Source organism: Diceros bicornis, chromosome 18 (assembly GCF_020826845.1).
Source record: "Diceros bicornis minor isolate mBicDic1 chromosome 18, mDicBic1.mat.cur, whole genome shotgun sequence".
Lineage (NCBI taxonomy): Eukaryota > Metazoa > Chordata > Mammalia > Perissodactyla > Rhinocerotidae > Diceros > Diceros bicornis.
In genome coordinates, this window is record NC_080757.1 from 41893075 (window position 1) to 41912555 (window position 19481).

General features: G+C 42.4%; 1 protein-coding gene across 2 annotated transcripts; it reads left to right on the plus strand.

Annotated features, from left to right (window-relative positions):
• The first annotated feature begins 1287 nt into the window (after positions 1-1287).
• Positions 1288-9084, plus strand: G6PC1 (glucose-6-phosphatase catalytic subunit 1). 2 transcript variants are annotated; one of them, XM_058561086.1, is made up of 5 exons: positions 1288-1517; positions 4496-4605; positions 6504-6609; positions 7258-7373; positions 8573-9084. In XM_058561086.1, exons 1-5 carry the CDS (start codon positions 1288-1290, stop codon positions 9082-9084), a joined length of 1074 nt encoding a protein of 357 aa, XP_058417069.1. The 2 variants fall into 2 exon arrangements, with proteins under 2 accessions (XP_058417069.1, XP_058417070.1); XM_058561087.1 differs by having other exon boundaries at positions 4496-4611; positions 6587-6609; positions 8573-8588.
• The last annotated feature ends 10397 nt before the right edge of the window (positions 9085-19481 follow it).

Sequence of the window (19481 nt, forward strand, 5' to 3'; positions counted from 1 at the left end):
TATGGACTCACTGATGGGAAATTCAAGAGGGCTTTGAAAAGCTTTATTCCCACTAGCTCCTATCTTTGAAAATGTATCAGTTCATTGCCTGATTCAGCTCCCTGCTCCTTTCAGAGTTCCAGGTGATCCAAGTGTGTGAGGTTTTGGTCTCTGCACTGCTGCAGGATGATTTCTGCTCATGCAGGTGAGCAGGTGGCATCGTTTCTCATAACTTGGTGTTTGTTGCTTTTATTTATTCCTTGTCTACATCCATGGCTATAATAAAATTATATTGACTTTCTGGTGATTATTTGTGTCTGTGTACGTATACATATATATATGTATACGTAATAATACATATGTTTTATATATATTTATACTATATATTATATAGTATATATTATAAAATTATAGATACACATGTATGTATGTATATGTAATATATACGTATAATATGTAATATATATATATAATATATAAATCCAAGTACAAATGAAAGAAAACTCAAAATACATAAGCCCTTTCCAGAGTCCCTAGTCACCAGTTGCTGGTGTTTTTATTTAGAATCATATATTCATCATATTGTTTTTGCATGAACATACATTCATTCTATCACTTAAACTTATGTGTTAAAACCCCAAAGGTCCTAACTTTGAGGGCATTAAGTGAATTAATCAGTGCATTCAGAGATGATTATTTTCTGGCCCCAAGAGATATGGAGCCAATACTGGGAAGAGGGTTTGATCTCCCAAACCAGAGGCATTTCCTAGCAGTTAAGAGAGGCCCAGCAAGGTGTCAGTGCCCAGTATAATAGAGCTTACCATATTTTAAAACTTAAAACTTGAATAGCTAGAGCACTTATTTGTACTCAAATAAGTGCAGTGCAGACTTAGGAAATCAGACATCTTTGCAAGAACCCTGGTGCATTTAGACTCTGTCCTGGGTCTCTGGCCCAGTTTCAGAGCCAGGAGGGCAGCCCCTTGCCCTGCCAAGCTGCATGCCAAGGTTAATAATTGGCCCTGCCGAGTACATGGCCGATCAGGCTGTTTTCGTGTGCCTGTTTTTCTATTTTACGTAAATCACCCTGAACATGTTTGCATCAACCTACTGGTGATGCACCTTTGATCAATAAATTTTAGACAAAAGTGGTTTTTGAGTCCAAAGATCAGGGCTGGGTTGACCTACAGACTGGATCCTGGGTGTATAAAACAGGGGCAAGGCGCAGGCTGATAGCAGAGCAATCACCACCAAGTCTGATATAACTACAAGAGCTCAGCTGAAGCCTTCCTGAAGGGCCAGGGAGTGAGGATGGAGGAAGGAATGAACGTTCTCCATGACTTTGGGATCCAGTCAACACGCTACCTCCAGGTGAATTACCAGGACTCCCAGGATTGGTTCGTCTTGGTGTCCGTGATCGCTGACCTCAGGAATGCCTTCTATGTCCTCTTCCCCATCTGGTTCCATCTTCGAGAAGCTGTGGGCATCAAACTCCTCTGGGTAGCTGTGATTGGAGACTGGCTCAACCTTGTCTTTAAGTGGTGAGTAAGAGCCAGACAGAGGAGGTCGGCAAGGGAAGAGGCTGGCATTCTCTCTGGAAATGTCTGTCCATCAGAAGTTGCCTTCTCTGTACTATTCAGGAAGCCACAGGTTACTCTCCTCCTGACTTTGGATCATCAACGTAAAGAGGGAAGACAGAGAAAACGCTGTCAGTGAGTTGAAAATACAGGAAAAGCTATTTCATATGGATGGAAGGCAAGTGGACAGTGAAAAGTCTGAATTACAGACTATACGCAAAGAAACATAGTTTTATGACTTTTTTGTGTGTGTGTGAGGAAGATCAGCCCTGAGCTAACATCCATGCTAATCCTCCGCTTTTTTTGCTGAGGGAGACCGGCTCTGAGCTAACCTCTATTGCCAATCCTCCTCCTTTTTTTTTTTTTTTCCCTCAAAGCCCCAGTAGATAGTTGTATGTCATAGTTGCACATCCTTCTAGTTGCTGTATGTGGGACGCCGCCTCAGCATGGCTGGAGAAGCGGTGTGTCGGTGCGACCGGGATCCGAACCCGGGCCACCAGTAGCGGAGCGCGCACACTTAACCATTAAGACATGGGGCTGGCCCAGTTTTACGACTTTGAAGCAGAATAGGTAACATGAAGGTAGATGTATAAAAGAAAGATGATGTATGAAAAAAGGAAACACAATGATAATTTAAAAACCAGTTGTGTGGAATAATGAGAAATAATCCAGAGAAGTGGGCTCCAGCCTTATTCAGCCACAGCTGTTATGTCCTGAGCAAGTCACAGGAACTCTCTGAGTTTCTGTTTTATAATCTGTGAACTTAGCTTATCTCTGGGACCTTAATAATAATCGTAGTTAACATTTATTGAAGATTTAGTATATGTCAGGCCATGTGCTAAGTGCTTTTCTGTGGGGTAGGTACCACTATATTACAGGTGAAGAGACTGAGGCCCTGAGTTAAGCGCTAGACCAACATAGGTAGTAAATGTCAAAGGCAGGATTTAAGCTCAGGCAGGCTGGCTTCAGAGGCAAGGCTGTTAAGAGCTCTGTTATATCCAGTGCTGATAAACTGACTCTCAGGGGGGAAAAAAGCCCTGGTTTTAGTGTTTGCCAGTTTCTACCATGTACGTATTCCCATTATGGCCACTTTTAAGCTACCGATGAGTCCAGCTTGCAAAAATCCTGAATATTTTACAATTATTAGCCAGTACCAACTCACTCTAGCACATTACTGGTTCGGCCTCTATTTCCTCGACTAGAAAGTGAAGAGGTTGGACCAGCTGCCCCTCTAAGAACTTTACCATCCATAAAACCATCTATGTCTACTGTCAGGCAATTCTTTTTTTTTCCAGTTTTATTGAGAAATAATTGACATACATCACTGTATATGTTTAAGGCGTACAGCATGATATATACTGTGAATTATTACTACGAAAGGTTCAACTAACACCCATCTTCTCATATAGAAGCGATTCTTTTTTGTGTGTGTGTGAGGAAGATCAGCCCTGAGCTAACATCCATGCCAATCCTCCTCTTTTTGCTGAGGAAGACTGGCCCTGGGCTAACATCCGTGCCCATCTTCATCCACTTTATGTGGGACACTGCCACAGCATGGCCTGACAAGCGGTGCGTCTGTGCACGCCCAGGATCTGAACCCGGGCCGCCAGCAGCGGAGCACGTGCACTTAACTGCTAAGCCACAGGGCCGGCCCCATAGAAGCGATTCTTAAGATCTTTTTCAGCTCTGATATTCTTTGGCCATAAACAATAAAATTTCTTTAGGGTAGAAAAAAATTGCTATTGGGCTCAGAAGCCCAAAGCATATTGATGAGATTCTGAAACTTCGGTTGAAAAATCTAAGTTTTGTCTGTAATGCCCCCTATTCAACAGCATGACTCTAAAAAAATTAAAAATAAAGGGTTATTCCAAAGAGCTGATCTCAATTAATGAACCATGGATTTTCTCTGAGTTGGTAGAGGTCAGAGTTAGTGGCTGTCCCTGATGTTGGTGAGATATCACTATTCCACCACCACAGGGATAAGGAGGCATCTCAACCTCAACACCTGTTTCCACAATGAAAAACATGTCTAGGGGGCCGGCCTGGTGGCATAGTGGTTAAGCTCACGTGCTCCGCTTCTGGCGGCCCCGGGTTCACAGGTTCACAGGCCTCGGGTTCCGGGTGTGGACCTACTCACCACTCATCAAGACATGCTGTGGCAGGCGTCCTGCATAAAGTGGCGGAAGATGGGCACGGATGTTAGCTCAGGGCCAATCTTACTCAGCAAAAAAGAGGAGGATTGGCAACAGGTGTTAGCTCAGGGCTGATCTTCCTCACAAAAAACAACAACAACAACAACAACAACAACATATCTAGTACTTTTAAAGAGAAAGCGGTTTGTCTGAGCTATCCTGTTTCAAAGCAGAGAGGATACAAGCACCTGAAGATATGTGTGTCCTTACAGAGAGCGATTCTGATGGCAACGCGGTGGCCATGTCTTCGAGGCGGGGGGGCTTGTCCTTGGGGCTGGGACGCATTCTCTGGTGTCAGAGGAAATGCAAGATTCCCTGGAGCCGGAAGAAAGAGAAGAGGCACCTGGTAGGATGTGCGAGTCCAAGTTGCAAGCTGTAGTTCCGTATGCATCCTTCCAGGACAAATTCTTCTTGGGGTCTACAAAAGAGTCACATAGCTGCCATTAATATGGACTTTAGGGTCTTGGGTTTACTTATTTATGCTTGAATAAATAAGAAATTCAAATAGTTCAAAATTCAGAAATTTTATAAAGGTCTCCTTTATAAGGAGACATAAAAAGACGTAAAAAGTCCTTCCCCCGCCTCTCCCCAGCCACCCAGTTCCCCTTCTTGGAGGAAGCCAGTGCTACCAGTTTTCTGTTTAGGATCACATGGATCTTCTCCTCAAGCTACTCTCTCCTCTTGAAGGTGAGGGCTTCAAGCAAAAGTGTTCCTTCAGTAACTCCAGACACGGGTTCTGCTTTTCTACAGGATTCTCTTTGGACAGCGCCCGTACTGGTGGGTCCTGGACACCGACTACTACAGCAACACCTCCGCGCCACTGATCAAGCAGTTTCCGGTCACCTGTGAGACCGGACCAGGTGAGAGTCCCAGCCCCTGCAGAGACAGAAGCGGGGGGGGGGGCTTGCTCATCGTGGACACCTATTAAAATTCGTTGTGGATGAAGCTGTCTTTGAGCGACACAAGGAGAGCCACTCTGAGCTTTTGTCCTGGTCTTCAATTTGGTACAACTCCATTTTAATTCACTTCAAGAAGGCCTTCCTGAATAGCATATTACCGCTACTTTGGAAATCTGCCTACTGTTTCCAGAACCTAAATTGCTAGTCCAGAGAGGCAAGAGCACCCTCACGGGCAAAGGGCTCCTGAGAGTAACTGTGCTATGGCCCCTCGTCCATAGAAGGGAAAGCAGTAGGGGCCTGAGCCCCTTCCCAGAGGCCTGGCCTAGTAGATGTGCCCTCCTGAGCTGACCGTCTGATCCCACACCCTGCCTGTATTTTACTAGTTACAGCCAGATAGGTATTATTCAGTCAAATGATAGATTTCATTTTCAGTAGATAATAGGATTATCCAACCCCTTCGTTCACCCTTAGGTGTCGGTGCTCGCATTTCTTCCTCCGGGACCCTATCCTGACTCCCAAACCGGGCATAGCCCTTAGTTATTTGTTCTCACAAACCCTTTGTTCACTTCAGAGCACAGTCATTCATTTGGATGTTATTTATTGAGCACCTACTCTGTGCCAGACACTGTTCCAAGTACTTGGAATACCTCCGTGAATAAAACAAACAAAGATCCCTGTCCTCGTAGAGCTGAAATTTGAATAGGGGAGGTGCGTGTGTCCAAAATATAGAAATCATGATACAAAAGTAAAATATATAGGATATTAGAAGATGATAATTCAGAAGAACAAGGAGGAGGGGGAGAAAATAAGAGAAGAGAAAAGGAAAGGCTTTACTTATGGCATTCCCTGGAAAGCAGACTCGGATGGAGATTAGCATGCAACTTACTCGGGAGCAACAGTTATGGAGGGAAGGGACAGAAGCTGACTGGGCAGAAGGAGAAGCCCAGTTGTGATTCAGTCTCAGTGGACCCCACAGGGAGCTCTGAAGCTGGGGATAGCCCTTCAGAGTTGCCCTGAGTTGGGTCAAGGGGACCAAGCCCTTATATCCCAATATAGACCAGTAACTGGGTGCAGGCCATCCCCGGGGAGAAGGTAACCCTGATCAAGGTGGCTCTCTTCAGCTCAGCACGATGCCTGGAGAAAGCTGAGAGCTGAGGACCGTCTGTGACCACACTCTCAACAGCTAGGAAAATCAGTCCCTCAGTCCAGAAGGGGATCTGGATGGTGCATCTTAGGACCCTCTATCTCCCAGAGTAGAGGGATCAGGAAGGGGAACTGGTGCAGTATTAAATCAAGTGGTCAGCGTAGGGCTCACTGAGCAGGTGAGATTTGAGCAAAAACTTGAAGGAGGCAAGAGAATTAGCCAGTAAATTTCTGTAGGAAGAATTTTCTGGCCAGAAAGATTAACAATGCAAAGACCCTGAGATCTCCTGCATGTTTAAAGGAGAGCAATGAGGCCAGCGTGGCTGAGCAGAGTGAGCAAGGTGAGTGTGGAAGAGAGAGAATGGAGAACAGATCGGTTTGCAATTATACAACCAGCATGCTGATTGTTTGTGTAATCTCTAGACCATCTATAACCACAAGAATCACACTTCTCTGATTTTGCTCACCACTGTACTCCCAGGGCCCAGCACAGTGCTGGGCATGTAGTAGGAGCTCTATAGATATTTGTTAAATAAATGACTAAATGGATAAATGGATGGGTGGATGGGTGGCAGGATGGATGGAGGGATGGGTGGATGGATGGGTGGGTGGATGGGTGGATAGACGAATGGATGGATAAATGACAGCCCTAGCTGTCTCCCACTTGGAGACTTTTCACCTTTAGTCCGTTCATTCATCTCTTTTCTGCCTTTTAGGGAGTCCCTCCGGCCATGCCATGGGTACAGCAGGTGTATACTATGTGATGGTCACATCCACTCTCTCTATCTTTCGGGGAAAGAAAAAGCCGACCTACAGATTTCGGTAAGAACTCAGCACTTGGGTGTGGGTGGTGGAGGGCAGGAGGTGGCTCTCTCTGTAGCTGACCCACCACCTGCTCTTCCTCACATTCCCCTAGCCCATCCCCCACCTTGGGTTAGTACTGATCAGAGTTGTGGCATTTCTGCTGAGGGTGAACATTAGAGTCACAGAATGTTAGGGCTGGAAGGGACCCATGAGCGCAACCCCTAATTTTACAGATAAGGAAACAAGGCCTACCACAGTAAAGGGGCTTCAGGTAGTGAAGGTCACTACCTGAGATCAGGTAGTGAGGTCACAGCAGGCTTTAAATAAAAACCCATTTCTCTACCAATTATAGAGTCACCCCGTCCTAGTTAAAATAAACAGAGAAACATAAGACATTCCTACTACAGGAAATTCTGGGTATGCAGCCACTGTGTAAATCCTTAATTACCAAACATAAAATAGGGAGGTTAAAATTCACATATGCAAGGGTTTACCATGTGCCACAGGCATCTTTGAGCTTTTGAGCTTTGAGCTTTTGGATTTCAATTTACGGATATTCCACTGACAGCATCTGAGTTTGCCAGTCTCCAGTATTCCTGCGGGGGCTGTTCTGTTTGCTGAAGGATCTGTGTCTGGATTCTGTTATGGCTGCTACTTCTGTTGCAGGTGCTTGAACGTCATTTTGTGGTTGGGATTCTGGGCCGTGCAGCTGAACGTCTGTCTGTCAAGAATCTACCTTGCTGCTCATTTTCCCCATCAGGTTGTTGCTGGAGTTTTGTCAGGTATCAGCTGCTCTGGCTCCCTCCGTCCCTCCCTCCCCCTCCCTATCCCATTTCTCCCTTATCAGGACAAAACCCCAGTATTCAAGCCATGTTCTGAGCATAATCGATGGTGTTACCATTTCAGTGGGTTGAAAGTCAAGGTTGGGTGATTTGAAATGATTAATTTCTATAGGAGTGCCCAGGTCTACACAATTGTGTTCCAGAAAATTTGCGAAATTAACTTACGCAGTTGAATTAGCTTGAAATCTCCGAGCTTTTCGTAATCTTTGTTTCTTACTGATCTTCAATTGGAAGTGGCCCCTAGTTTGGGTGTAAGGGAATCTACCAGGTGTAACAAATTAACACAGCATCCTAGGAAAATTCTTTATTTAAATTTATCTGCAAACCTAATAGATACCACAGTTGGTCTTTTTCATAGGTTCAGAGTTTCGAATACTTGTGTTTTGTTAGATCCAGTTAATAAGGTGCAGAAAACACTTAGGTTAAGTGTAAGAAAGAATTTCTTGACTTTGTGAGAGGCACTGAAATATAAGACCTTAGAGAAATCATAGAATTTTTTCCCCTGGAGCTCTGTAAGAGCAGAAGACGCATGGTAAAATTCCAAGAAGAGTGTTGAGAACAAGGGAGATAATGCTTTCATGGTAAGCACAAACTAACACAGCATTTAGGACTGGATCCCACGTTTGGGGAAAAGCCTGGAAGCTATGATACGTGAAAGACCTGGGAACGTTTAGGTTAGAGAAGAGGATAACTATTTTCAAATGTATTAAAGAGGCTCTCGATTTACAGCTTAACTCCTATGGAAAGAACTGAGACCAGTAGATGACATTAGAGGGGGAGAGATTTCGGCTCAGCACAGGAATAATCAAATCCATTCAAAAATGAAATGGGCTGCCCGAGTGGGAGTGAGCTCCCCACCCTTGAGGGTATTCAAGTAGAGACATGAGGACCTCCTGACAGGAGACATGTATGTGGTGGGAGGAGGTATGTGACATGACTCTTCCATCTGAAAGTATCTGTGGCTGAGGACAGGCTGGAGTCACATATGGGAATAAACAAGGTGACCCTCTAATCTAGAGTCTGTGACTTAATTCCACAGTGGCAGGACAGATGACATGTGACCCATCGCACCAAACCCACCTCTAGCTGAAGCTCCAGAGTCTTCCTTATTTCTTACAGTCCTTCTTTCTTCTGCTTAGGCATTGCTGTTGCTGAAACTTTCCGCCACATTCAGAGCATCTACAATGCCAGTCTCAAGAAATACTTTCTCATTACCTTCTTCCTGTTCAGTTTTGCCATTGGATTTTACCTGCTGCTAAAGGGGCTGGGTGTAGACCTCCTGTGGACTCTAGAGAAAGCCAAGAGACGGTGTGAGCAGCCAGAATGGGTTCACATTGACACCACGCCTTTCGCCAGTCTCTTCAAGAACATGGGGACCCTCTTTGGCCTGGGACTGGCTCTCAACTCCAGTATGTACAGAGAGAGCTGCAAGTGCAAGTTTAGCAAGTGGTTTCCATTCCGCCTCAGCTGCATCGTGGCCTCCCTCGTCCTCCTGCACCTCTTTGACTCTTTGAAACCCCCATCCAAAATCGAGTTGATCTTCTATGTCCTGTCCTTCTGCAAGAGTGCGGCAGTGCCCCTGGCATCTGTCAGTCTCATCCCCTACTGCCTCGCCCGGGTGATGGGCCAGCCGCACAAGAAGTCTTTGTAAGGGATGTGGAGTCTTCAGTATTTACAGTCAATGACTGTGCCAAGGACTGAGGGCAGCTAAGGTCTTCCGCCAGCCCATTTTGAGGCCAGAGGTGCTTGAGTCAGCTCATCTGATCTCCTTCCTCCTTTGCAAATCTAATTGCATTGAGTGATGCTTCTTGAAAAGCTAATAAGGCTATTTGAGGAAGCCTTGTCTGTTAGAAGTTGGGTTGTTCTGGATTTTTCCCTGAAGACTTACTTGTTGTTCTGTCAGATATACAAAAGCAAGACTTCCAAATAGGGCCAGCTCCAATCCCAGGCTGGGGATCCCAACTAAGAATTTTCTACCAGTGCTCATCCTTACCCAGAAAAGGAGAAAGGAGCAGTGGATTTGATAGGGAAAGAACGATGGATTAAGGAGGATTTTTTTTAGCATCTTGCATATCAAGCAAATGATGTCAAACAATATCTAAATTGCTTTGATTATATTTGAATCTTTAGCTAAGGGACTCTCAATAGTGGTGGACCAACTTAAAGTATAATTAATAGGTTTTTAGTGGGGTAATTCTACCTCTTGTACTTTTCCATTATATATCCATGATCATTGTGTTTACTAGGCTTTCTTAATGGCTGCAGTGGCCTAGATTTGTACTAGGTCACTACCTTCGGGCATAGTCAGCTTCCCCTTATCACATTAGATCTTCCTCCTTATTAGCCCAGCTCTGCTTTCCCCAGAATTTTCCACTGACTCCACACCTGCCCTGCTGGAACCTCAGATGCCTAAAGTTGACTCTGGTGGTGCTTTTGTTTGTTTCAGTTAAGCTCTGAAATCTTGGGCAAAAAGACAAGGAGAGGGTAAGGAGAGGCAAGGATTCCTCTCTCCAGAAGGTCACTCCAATGTTACTTTTGATTCCTGGAGGGTAAATATGACTCCTTTCTCTATCTCAAGGCAACCAAGAGCACATTCTTGGAGGAAAAGCCAACTCCTCCTCGCCTGTCTCAGTCTCAGCTGATTTGCAGAATATGTCCTAAAAAAAAAAAAGTTGAAGCCTATTTATTTGAGAGTCCTTTTTTTTTGCTACTAATTATATAGTTCACCATATATTGTTATTCACACCAACCATCCTGGTCATAACATCTTTGAAAAGAAAAATATATATGTGCATTATTTTATTAAAACAACATTTTATTTAAGAATGAAGTCTTGTTGATTACTATATTTTAGAAGCAATGTGATCTGAAGGTTCTAATTCTGGCTCAGCTAAATTTCTAGCTCCTTCCCTATTTCCCTAAACAAATAATTTAGTTTCTGTGTACCTACGTTTTCCCTTTGGAGAAGGAAAGTGCTTTATTTTGGGTTGGCCAGGAGTCCCAGTAGGGGTGGGGAAACTTTATAAAGTGTCCACAGGGACACAGGTAGAGTTGAGCACGTCAACATAAGCACAATATCTGCACAGAACCAGAAGGATCCCGAGTTGGCCAAGACTGAGCATTTAAGTTACTGCACCACTGGTCAGCATGAGTTGGTCTATGGGATCAAACTGCAACTTGAGGACAGACAGGCAGGGTCATTACCAAACTAAGCAATCAGGGAATGTACATCGTAGCAGCAGAACAAGACTGGGCAGACTCTGGAATCCAGTAACCCAGTGTCAGCAAGGTTTTGGGTTATAGTTAAAGAAAGTCTGAACAGCACAAGTCATAGCACCACAGAATGCTCAAGGGAGCTATTGCAGGTTTCTCCACTGAATGATTTATTCCACCCTGGGTGCAGGGTCCCACCTCCACAGGCCTTGACTCAACAGCGTAACCCTGGATCTGCTGAGTGTGAGATCCACTCACTCAGAACATTGGAATGCGTATATTTAGGGGAAGTGGATTTCTTCAGGGGGACACCAGGCCCTTCAGAGACTCTAATGGTCTCACCAAGGGAGTAGGGAAATGGTCTTGTTCTGTCTGACTTATACCCCACTGCTTAGGCATGGCCCCCACCCTTGATGATTTATGTGCCCTCAGGGACCAAGTCCAGGTTCCTTGAAATAAGATTCCGGCAGAAAGTAAATAGTGACCCTACCCCCGGCATTTGGTGAGGTTGATAAGGACAGATAAAATTTACTGAGTGCCTACTATATGTTAGGCTGTGTTCTTTGTATTTCATTTATTTATACAATTAACTCAATTCTCCCAACATCTCTGTGAGGTGGGCATTATAATTTGTTCTCACATTACGCATGAATAGGCACAGCGGGGTTAGGTATCTTGGCTAGAATGGTGAAGCCAGTTTAAGAACCAGGCAATCTGACTCCAGAGTCCATGCTCCACCCTGTACCCCCCTCACACCTGTACCCCACGGGTGTACCAGTAAGACTGGCAGCTGCTTCAAACCATCCTTCGGATACCAGATGTGACTCTTAATTCAGACCAGGGGGAATTTGATTTCTTGTGGCCAAAGGACATTACAAAACTTAGAGTGATCCTCTCAGTAAGCTAGTACTAGTTTCTAAGTATGAAGATACCATATTTCAAAGGTAATTTCATAAAATAACTATTAGAATAGGCATAACCACGTTAGTTTAACAGCAGTGTCTAAAACAACATTAGCTCTTTCTTTTCCTTCTTTCTAGAAAGAGTTTAAAAGTCGTGCTCCGACTATATGGGTCAGACAGTAATTAACTTACTATTTCTACAGTCGAGATAGAGAGAGAAGGTAGAATTACCACAAGGAACTTTTGGTATAGATCTATGTACAGAGGTAGAAAATAAAGAGACACTGTGGAAGATTGTTTAGATCAGAGACTCCGCAAATACAGGATTGCTACCCTTCATTGGGACGGCAAAGTCTAGAAATGGACAGCCCTGAAGGCTTAGAATTTGTGATGGGTAAAGCTGAGCGTACAAGGTGTCAGCCCATGATCAATTCATAATATAGCCAATGTATTAGCACATTTTGATCACTAATCTGCTCCCAAGTTACAGGGGGATGTTTGCTTTACAAATGACTTGTGAATCCTCAGGATGAAAGTAAGTTTAAGTGACCAATGACAGTTTTAAACGAAGGTCCATGTCATGTTACAGCATAATTTGATAGATTGTTCTAGCAGTCTGTGAGTTTTGAGGAGGTAGGCTTGGGGATGATACACGCACACACACACACCATACAATTGTATTATTGTCCTAGGAAAACAGACCTGTTAAGAAAGTGCAACTTCTGCTGCCTGGGCCAATGCTGCTACACCACAGATAGACTAAAGGCTTAGGGTTTTTGTTTTTTAACAAAATTTATAACAACTTTATTGAGATATAATTCATTTACCATACAATTCACCTATTTAAAGTACACAATTCAATAGTTTTTAGCATATTCAGAGAATTGTACAACCATCACTATAAATCCATTTTAGAACATTTTTGTCACTCCATAAAGAAACTGCATACCCAGTAGAAGTCACCTCCATTTCACGCCAACCCACCCAGCCCTAGGCAAACACTTATCTACTTTCTGTGTCATATATTCGCCTATTCTGGACATTTCATATGAATGGAATCACACAATACGTGACCTTTTGTGTCTGGCTTCTTTCACTTACCATGATGTTTTGAGGTTCACCCGTGTTGTAACATGTATTAGTACTTCATTTCCTTTTATGGCCAAATAATATTCCATTGTATGGATATACTAAATTTCGTTTACCCCTTCATTAGTTGATGGATACTTGGGTTGTTTCCACTTTTTGGCTCTTACGAATATCACTGCTATGAACGTTTGTGTACAAGTTTTTATGTGGAACGTATGATTTCATTTCTCTTGGGTAGATACCTAGGGGTGGAATTCCTAGGTCATATGGTAAATCTATGTTTAACCTTTAAGGAACTGCCAGACTGTTTGCCCAAAGTCTTAGTAAGGAAAAGTTTTATAGTGTTTTTGGTTTTGCCACATTGTTTGATTTCCTGGGGTTACACCCTACTTCAAAACTTTGTCTAATTCTTTGCTTTGGAAGAGTTTAAAGCCAGATTGATCAAATGATCAGATTTTACGTGATGAAATGGCAGGGGGCTCCTCCTCCTTTCGTTGGCAATGGCTTATTGTTCCAGCATACCCTCTGAGAGCATTTCATGTGAAGACATGTCTAGATATTTGAAGTTCCAGCCCTAATCAATTGATTGGTTGCAACCTGTCAAAATTTGCTGACTTGTTTTCTGAAAACCATTACTTTATCTGCTGAATTATTAATATTTATTGATTTCACTCTGTAGTAATTGCTGAACTAGGAAGATGCCGTTAAGGCCTGTATGTGTAAACAAAATAGGACAATATCATTTGTATCCAAGAGTTTTTCAAGAGCCTCTTGAGATAGCCTTCTGACGATGTTGTTAAGGAAAGAAATGACTAGAAATGGTATGAAGAAGCAGGTCAACAAAAGTCACCTCGATCAGAGAACCAAGAACCTAATTAATGTGGAAGAGAAACTAGCGATTGTCTGGTCTGGCGACGGGCAACCCAAAGCCCAAAGTTAATCTCAGAGTGAAAGATTGAAAAGCAGCCTCTGGGTTGCTGATTCTTAATAAAAAGAAAAAAGTCTATAAATACTTTAATTTTTCCTGAATTGGCCCTTATTTTTTTTTAAAAAGTTGCTATTAATTCTATTCAAAAATTTTTCATTTCATGGATACAGAAATTAAGGCGAGAGGTAAAACAGCTCTTCCAAGTCACATAAATGAACTGCCCCAGCTCTCCTGGTTCTTAGCAGAGAGCAGTCTCTCCTTTGCCTGTCTCCTGCATTCACCCTGGACGGCTGTATCAACATGCAGCTGTTGCAACAGAAATTAAAGACATAAGTAAATGGCAGAGCCAGCTTATTTGAACCAGAACCAGGGTTTGTTAACTAAATTAAAGCCACAGCTAGAATAACTGTGCTCAAGGCAGCCTGTTCTTAATTATGTCATGGTCTCCTCTCCTTTTTTGCTTTCATAAATCTTTCCAGGGCAGAAGTGTAAGTACAACAAGAAACAACTTGGTGTTTATGTGGGGGTTTTTGTTTTTTAACATGAGGGTAGTTTTCCAGGCAGCAAATTTTCAATACTTCCCTTTACGCTGTCTTCTCGCTTTCCACTTCTGCTCTGCGCATTCCACTGTATTCGCCTTCAGTTCAACTCAACTCCAACATCTGAAGACTGGTAGGCCTCCTCTCATTCCACTCCATCACAGAATTGGGGATTCCAAGTCTTTATTAGCTGCATTCTTTTCTCTGCAGAGGCAAAGAGAATGAAAATCGAATTCCTTCTCCTCCATTGGGAAGTGTTTTGGACTCCTTGGCTGAGGCATGCTATCAGAACTTCATCTTTTCACCTCCGTCTTTCATTCTCATCTTCTCCTTCAATCCCAGCCCATTGGCAATGCTGCCACTGATCCTACTTGATCCACCCTAGGAATGACCTCAAGTGAGCTTTTTGCGAGATGTAATTTGGCTTAATTGATTTCATAGCCCAAGGGGCATAAACCAATTTTCTTTATTTTGGTCAGGTCTTTAGACTCCCAACGCCCTCCTTACCAGTCCATTTTTCCCCCATACAATGACTTCGGCATCATCTTTCCCTACAGACTGCAGTGAAAGGACCATGGACACTCTGCGCCAAAGCCTCCTCCTTTGCTTTGGGATCCTTGGGTGAGGGCCTTGCTCCTGACAGGTATCAGAGTTGATTCAGGAAAAGTTGATGCAGCAGCCCCAATCTTTGGTCTGGCTCTCCAAGCTTTGTCAGCAGGCTCACTAGTTCCAGTGGCTGCCAAACTGTTATCTCCAGAACTACGCTCTCTCTCATTTTCTACCTACAATGCTCTGCACAACTACATGATAGGCTTTAAGAATTTCCAAAGGGCAAATGACCTCAAACATAATGACTGTCAGACTGGTGAGTTCATTCCTCAAGTTGGGGGGGTGACTGAACTCAACCTATTTCAAGAAAAGTAAAAGACCTGGGGATGATTCTGCCCACTTTGGGCTCTTTCACCTGAAAGAGTTCAAGATTTCCAATCACTTACAGGTTTTGTTTTGGCATGCCTACAGTACTCAATCCTTGAGGAAGATTAATTGAGGGAAATGAATTTGAGGAAGAATACGAAAGTGTTAGAGTAGAGCTTGGTGGGGGTTGGGAAGAGTTGGGAATGGAAACAGTTTCTTCTTCAAATTTGATTTTGGGCTCAGCCTGCTGGGAAGTCGAGAGGAGAGAAGATGAAGTTGAGAAGTTCCATTCTCTGCATAGATAGGGAGGAATCTCACACTATTGCCCAAATACCATTATTTCCACACAAATTATCTAATAAACCAATGGTTCCCAACCGGGGACAATTTTGCCTCCCAGGTGACACTTGGCGATGTCTGGAGACATTTTTAGTTGTCGTAACTGTAGGGGATGCTACTGGTACCTAGTGGGTAGAGGCCAGGCAGGCTGCTAACCATCCTACAATGCACAGCCCCCACAGCAAAGAATTCTCCTACCCAAAATGTTAACAGTGTCAGGATTGAGAAGCCCTGTAATAAACTAAAGAGAAGAAGAGACTCAATCACAGTTTACCTGAACGAACTTTCCTCCAGTAAATGTTTTCAATTCAGCATCAGAGGACTGCTGTGCAAGTGGGTCATTCAGGTATGCCAGCCGTCCCTCTTCAGTTCTGTCTAAAGTGGGAGATTTATGCTCTAAATTCTACAATTTTTCCCTCCAATGAGGTCAACTTGTTAAAGTAACTGGAGTCATTGCATCTGGGTTCATGTAGTAAAACCACTCTTGGCTCCAAGCCTTTTGTGGGGACCCTGAGGCTGAACGTGTTACTAGGTATCCGCAGATGTGGACATCATTAAACACAGGATAAAATGTGTGGACAGATTGCGAGTTTTAGCCAAAGAGTTAGGGTAAGAGGGGCGGGGTCTGGCAGGGAGCCACCTATTATAAGAGCTTGGTCGACAAACTGCCCTCCCCAACAAAGGCTCTGGCTGTGCTTAACATTGTTGTTAAATCACCAGGGAGAGGAATGAGTAAAACAAAACACATTCTTAGATGAACAAACAAAGAACGTAGTTAAGACACACTACATAGCTCTGGTGCTTCATCCCACTGTGTTTGGACTTGACTTCTTCCAAGAAGGCAGAAGAGATGAGATACTTCTTTGATGTCTCATTGCTACAAAACTCAGTGTCCAATACTGTTGGTACAAACTCCTGTTTTAATTTCTGTTAGTTGCTGATGAAAAAATATCCAAATTTGATGGTGTCTTACTGCCCAAGTTAAGGCTGAGAAAGGAAAAAAAACAATCCCAGGCCAAATAGCCTTCTGATGATGATGTTAAGGTCAGAATTCACTAGAAAGACTGATTTTAAATGATGTGTAAACTTTAACAATAGTTAATTCCAGTGAACATGTTTCCTTACTTTCTAGTTGTTAAATATTAATTTATAGCCAAGAAATATTATTTAAGAAATACTCTATATACCCCTGAACTTGCCACAAATATCTATCCATGTCTTTCCTGTTTTTTATAGTTCCTTGACCTAATGTCCTCTTAAATTTCTTAATCTGACTGTCCAGTTTCCTATTCTGAACTCTTGTGTTCCTAGTCTTTAAAAAAAGAAATGCAAGTCTGCTGTAGGCCTGATTCTGTTACAGTAATTAAAGAGTCGGTGTAACTTTTTTGTAAATGTTTCTTTGGCATCTTTGATTTATTCTGGCTTCTGAAATCTAATTTCCTCCTCTTTCCCCATTTAGAAAATAGGTCCCTGGCCCTCAGCTGGTTATTGGTTCCCAAGGTCTGAGGACTGATCTGCCAGGAGACAGTGAACTGATTCCAAACAGGTTATAATACCCAGCTTGTCTTTTCTGCAGCTGTCGGGTCCTTCCTTGGTGCCTCTAGACTCTAGAGCAAAGAATTTTGATGCTGGAGATCACATTTTCCCATGCCTTGGCACATAACTATGGAGACTTGTTACTGCAAAAACCCAGTGGTTGATTTATATTATAACTGTCTACTTTACATGCTCAAATAGCTGTTTTAGGCTCAAAATGGTCAGACCCTGGAATGAACTGCAATAGATATTGTAATTCACAAGGAACTTTACAGAACAGGTATCAAACTCAACTCTAAACTACATTTTCCTTTCCCCAAAATTCACTTCCAAACTTTTTTGTGCAACACACATTTTACATAGTTGTAAACTTTCCAATTGGTGTTTTTTGTCACTTAAAATAATTTAATCTACACATTCCCTAGAGCCAGCAGAGGCTACTTGCCTCTCCTTTAAAATCGTTCACTGGTGTTTCCTTACGTCACTATACCATGATTTGCTGAGCCGTTCCCTTATTTGGCGCTTGGATTATTTCCAATTCTTCACTTTTATAAATAGCCACACATAAACATCTTTGCACAAATTACATTTTTCCCTTTTGGGTTATTTCCTTGGGGTATTTTCCCAAAATTGGTATTACTGGGTCAAAGGTTTGAAAAGTTTAAATGTTTAACTGAGTTTCCCACGATATACAATAAGATTAACTTTCATCTTCTCTTATTCTTCCATAATCTTCAGCGGGGAAGGGAGTACAAAATTTCAAAACAAAAATAAAGACAGAAGCACTTTTTCTGTAGCCAGAGACGAGCTCTCTTAGGCTACCTTAATAAAATGCTGCCCACAAGTGCTGTGTGACATATCTGTATCCCAGGCAGAATAGAAATGACACCCAAGGTTCTGTGAAATAATGTCAGCTGACGATATGTGAGGCTACATGGTTTCAGGGAGAATTTAAAGGTGGCAAGTGACAAGTGATCGGGAAGACTCGGTAAGAAGGGTGGGAAGAGAGGTGGAAAATAAAAAGAAAGGACGTGCTCTTTTATCATCGCTGCCTTTGGGGTGATGGCACCAGCAGAGAGAGAAATAAACTGGTCCTGTGCCTTTGAGATTCAGATCATCCACCATCTGTAGATGACTTCTAAGAATTGTGAATGCTTGAGGACCTTGGTCTCCTTGGCTTAAGAATCAAAACCAAAACCAAACAAAACAAAAATAACCCACTGAGTCATCCTCACCATCTGGTTCCTTGATCTAATAATAGTGATGATGATGATGATGGTGATGGTCAACATGCACTAAGTACTTACTGTGTGCCTGTCACTTTTCTAGGGGTTTTGTACGTATAACTCATTTCCTCCCCCCAACAACCATTATCATTGCCACTTTACAGAAGAGGAAGCAGAATCAGAAAACTAAGAAACTTCCCCAAGGTCACAGAGCTAGTAAATGTCTGAGTCAGATTCAAACCCAAGTAATTAACCACCATGCCTGTGCTCTGACCACTGCACCATACCGCCTCAGGTGCTGCAATAGAAAAATGGTTTGTACGTGGCTAAATGATACACTAGAATACCCAATTTTAGGTTCTTTTAAAAACTTCTGCATGTTTAAAATTATTTCTGTTTCCTGACTGCTCATCTGAATTGAAGCAATATTATTCAAACATGCCTTATTTAAACTTAAATTGTATGTGTAATTGTGCATATATATAATAATACCAAATATGGTTTTAAAATGCCTATGAAAGACTGAAAGGAAATATACCCAATGTCAGCAATGACTATCTTTAGGTGGTGGTATCATAAGTATTTTTTTCTTCTTTCCGTGTTTCTATTTTTTCTTGATTGTTCTGTAATAAGCATGTGTTACCTTTTTTTTTCCTACTCTTTATTTTGAAAAAAAATTTCAAATAAAAAATAAAGTGCAATGAACTTCTAAATACCCTTCATCTAAATCACCAACTATTCACATTTTGCCATATATGCTTTATCACTCTCTCTCACTATACATATATACATATTCTTAAAGGGTAATTTACAAACATTATAACTCCTTTACTTCTAAATACTTCATATATCTCCTAAGAACAAGGACATTCTCTTACCTAACCATGGCAATATGCATTCCTTTTTTTAATCCAAAAGAACCTCAGTTTAAGAAAAACAAATAAATATTTTTTGTTTTAATACCTTGCACTCCGGCTTAAATGATCTTTCCTTGCTCACTGGAGATCCCCTGCCCTGCCTAATCCCGTCCACATGCCTAGCTGTGCCCAATCCCTGCTGAGGAAACTTCCAGAAGACCTTTGACTCCTGACACAGCTGAGCCTGTTTCCTCTCAGTGCCCTGAGTGTCTTGGTACCAATCTACGCAATTCTTTCCTTCTCTGAAAACCAACAAGTTGATTATTCAATTAACATAAGACGTAGATTACTATTAAAGTTAATATCTTTATTTTATTACCATAATGGAAATTTTAAAACCCTAAAAGTTTTTAATTATTTGTTCATAAAATCTCGTATAATTACGACTTAGGTAAGCAAAGTCCATCTTTTAATTTAATAATTTTTCAACTAGAATAATTTATT